Consider the following 1724-nt stretch of genomic DNA (forward strand, 5'->3'; position numbering starts at 1 on the left):
CATGAAGAAAGATGCATGTCTGCACGAGCTGAAGATGATTTCGCCCATATGATCTCGCTGTAGCATGCCAGTTCTTCTATCTAACCTGCTGATCTCCAACACCACAGCCTTGGCAACGTCAGCTTACCGCCACCACCCAGTTACCCTAGCGTGCAAGCGAGGCGAAGCCGTGCCGAGTCCCGTGATTTCCCCTTCGTTTCGCAGAGAAGAAAATAATTTGCTTCAACGTCGGCTGTCAGTTTGTCCACGGGGTCAGTTTCCATGAAGTTGCGCTCCGAATTTTTTTTTTTTTTTTTGCTTCAAGATTATAAAACCAGCAGACAACGATAGAGTTAGTTTGCAGTTTTGCTACACACGCACCGATGGCTCGGTGGCCGCCGGGCTTCCCCGGCTTTCCCCTCCCTCCACCGACGTGGCCATACCGTTCTTCCATGCCGCCGCCGCCGCCACCGTCCGGCGGTTCGTCTCAAGGCAGGACCGTCGCCGGCACCTTCGGCGGCCTCGTCGCCTGCTTGCTCGTTGGCCTCGCCGTGTGCAGCCTCTGCAAGAGGCGTCGCAACAGCCGCGCCCGCGCCGCGGCCGCTCCGGCGCAGAGCGTGGCCGCAGCCGATCGGGCGCAGAACCTGACGGAGAGCGGCGGCGTGCGCGTCGACGTGCGGCAGCTTCACCGGGCCTGCGCCGTCAGCCCGACGGCCGGGCTCCCGGCGTTCACGTACAGCCTGTCGGTGAAGCACAACGTGAGTGGCGGAGGGGAGGAGGCGGCGACGTGCTCGGTGTGCCTCGGCGCGATGCAGGTCGGCGAGACGGTGCGGCTGCTGCCGGCGTGCCTGCACCTGTACCACGCGGAGTGCATCGACCCGTGGCTGGACGCGCACTCGACGTGCCCGCTCTGCCGCTCCGACACCGACCCGTCCGCTGTATAGCTAGATGCACATTTTGAGGGGTGTTAATTTTGTTAGATTGATTTTGCTTTCTGTATATATTGAAAAATACGTCTACTCAATTATCTGGGCGACATAAGATTGGAATCTCCAAATGATGCATCTGTCCTATTTGCTAGTAGTATTTTGTGGACGTCCTGATGGTCATTTGATCTCCAATGTCTTGAAGATCTCACTCTCCCGGTTTTGTCTGGGGATCAGATATTTGTGGGGGTGATAGCCTTTCTTTTCCCTTCTTCTGAAAACCTTCTTACTACACGGTTCTCCAGTAGAACTGTTGAGAACGTCCGCAATGGCATTGCCGAACCATCTGAAAGAGGGCCCTTATAAGTGTCATACGTGTTGCACAAACACATGACACCTCTGAACGTTTTTTACGATAAGTTTAACGACAGAAGGATGTCAACGTTACCTGTTAAGCATAACAATTTCATTTTCAAATGGCAAGCTTTAGTTTTTTTTTCGGATGACAACTTTTAGTTGTAAAAAACGTCAAGGCCAGAGTGCTTCCTGTCACACTTATCATTTGAGCTGTCATTATGTAGCTCCCGCAAAAAAAAAGTGTGTCATTATGTGAAGGGATGCATTTTTCGCTTACAATTGGAATTGGGTATGTCCGCAGTCCACCCACCTTCATCTCCTCAACGTCGCCGAAGGATGCCGCCGAGCGAAGCCCATGACGTCGACGCAGCAGTGCCACGACGTCGCTCGGTTTTGTGCCGCAGTTTCCCCTTCATTGGACGCGCATTTGGCCCTGAATCAACAATCATTAATTAACCCCTT

General features: G+C 53.8%; 1 protein-coding gene across 1 annotated transcript; it reads left to right on the forward strand.

Moving 5' to 3' along the window:
- The first annotated feature begins 362 nt into the window (after positions 1-362).
- LOC119335868 (E3 ubiquitin-protein ligase Os04g0590900-like) lies at positions 363-1003 on the forward strand. Its single transcript, XM_037607922.1, has one exon. It carries the CDS (start codon positions 363-365, stop codon positions 921-923), a length of 561 nt encoding a protein of 186 aa, XP_037463819.1. The 3' UTR covers positions 924-1003.
- The last annotated feature ends 721 nt before the right edge of the window (positions 1004-1724 follow it).

Source organism: Triticum dicoccoides, chromosome 7B, assembly GCF_002162155.2.
Source record: "Triticum dicoccoides isolate Atlit2015 ecotype Zavitan chromosome 7B, WEW_v2.0, whole genome shotgun sequence".
Lineage (NCBI taxonomy): Eukaryota > Viridiplantae > Streptophyta > Magnoliopsida > Poales > Poaceae > Triticum > Triticum dicoccoides.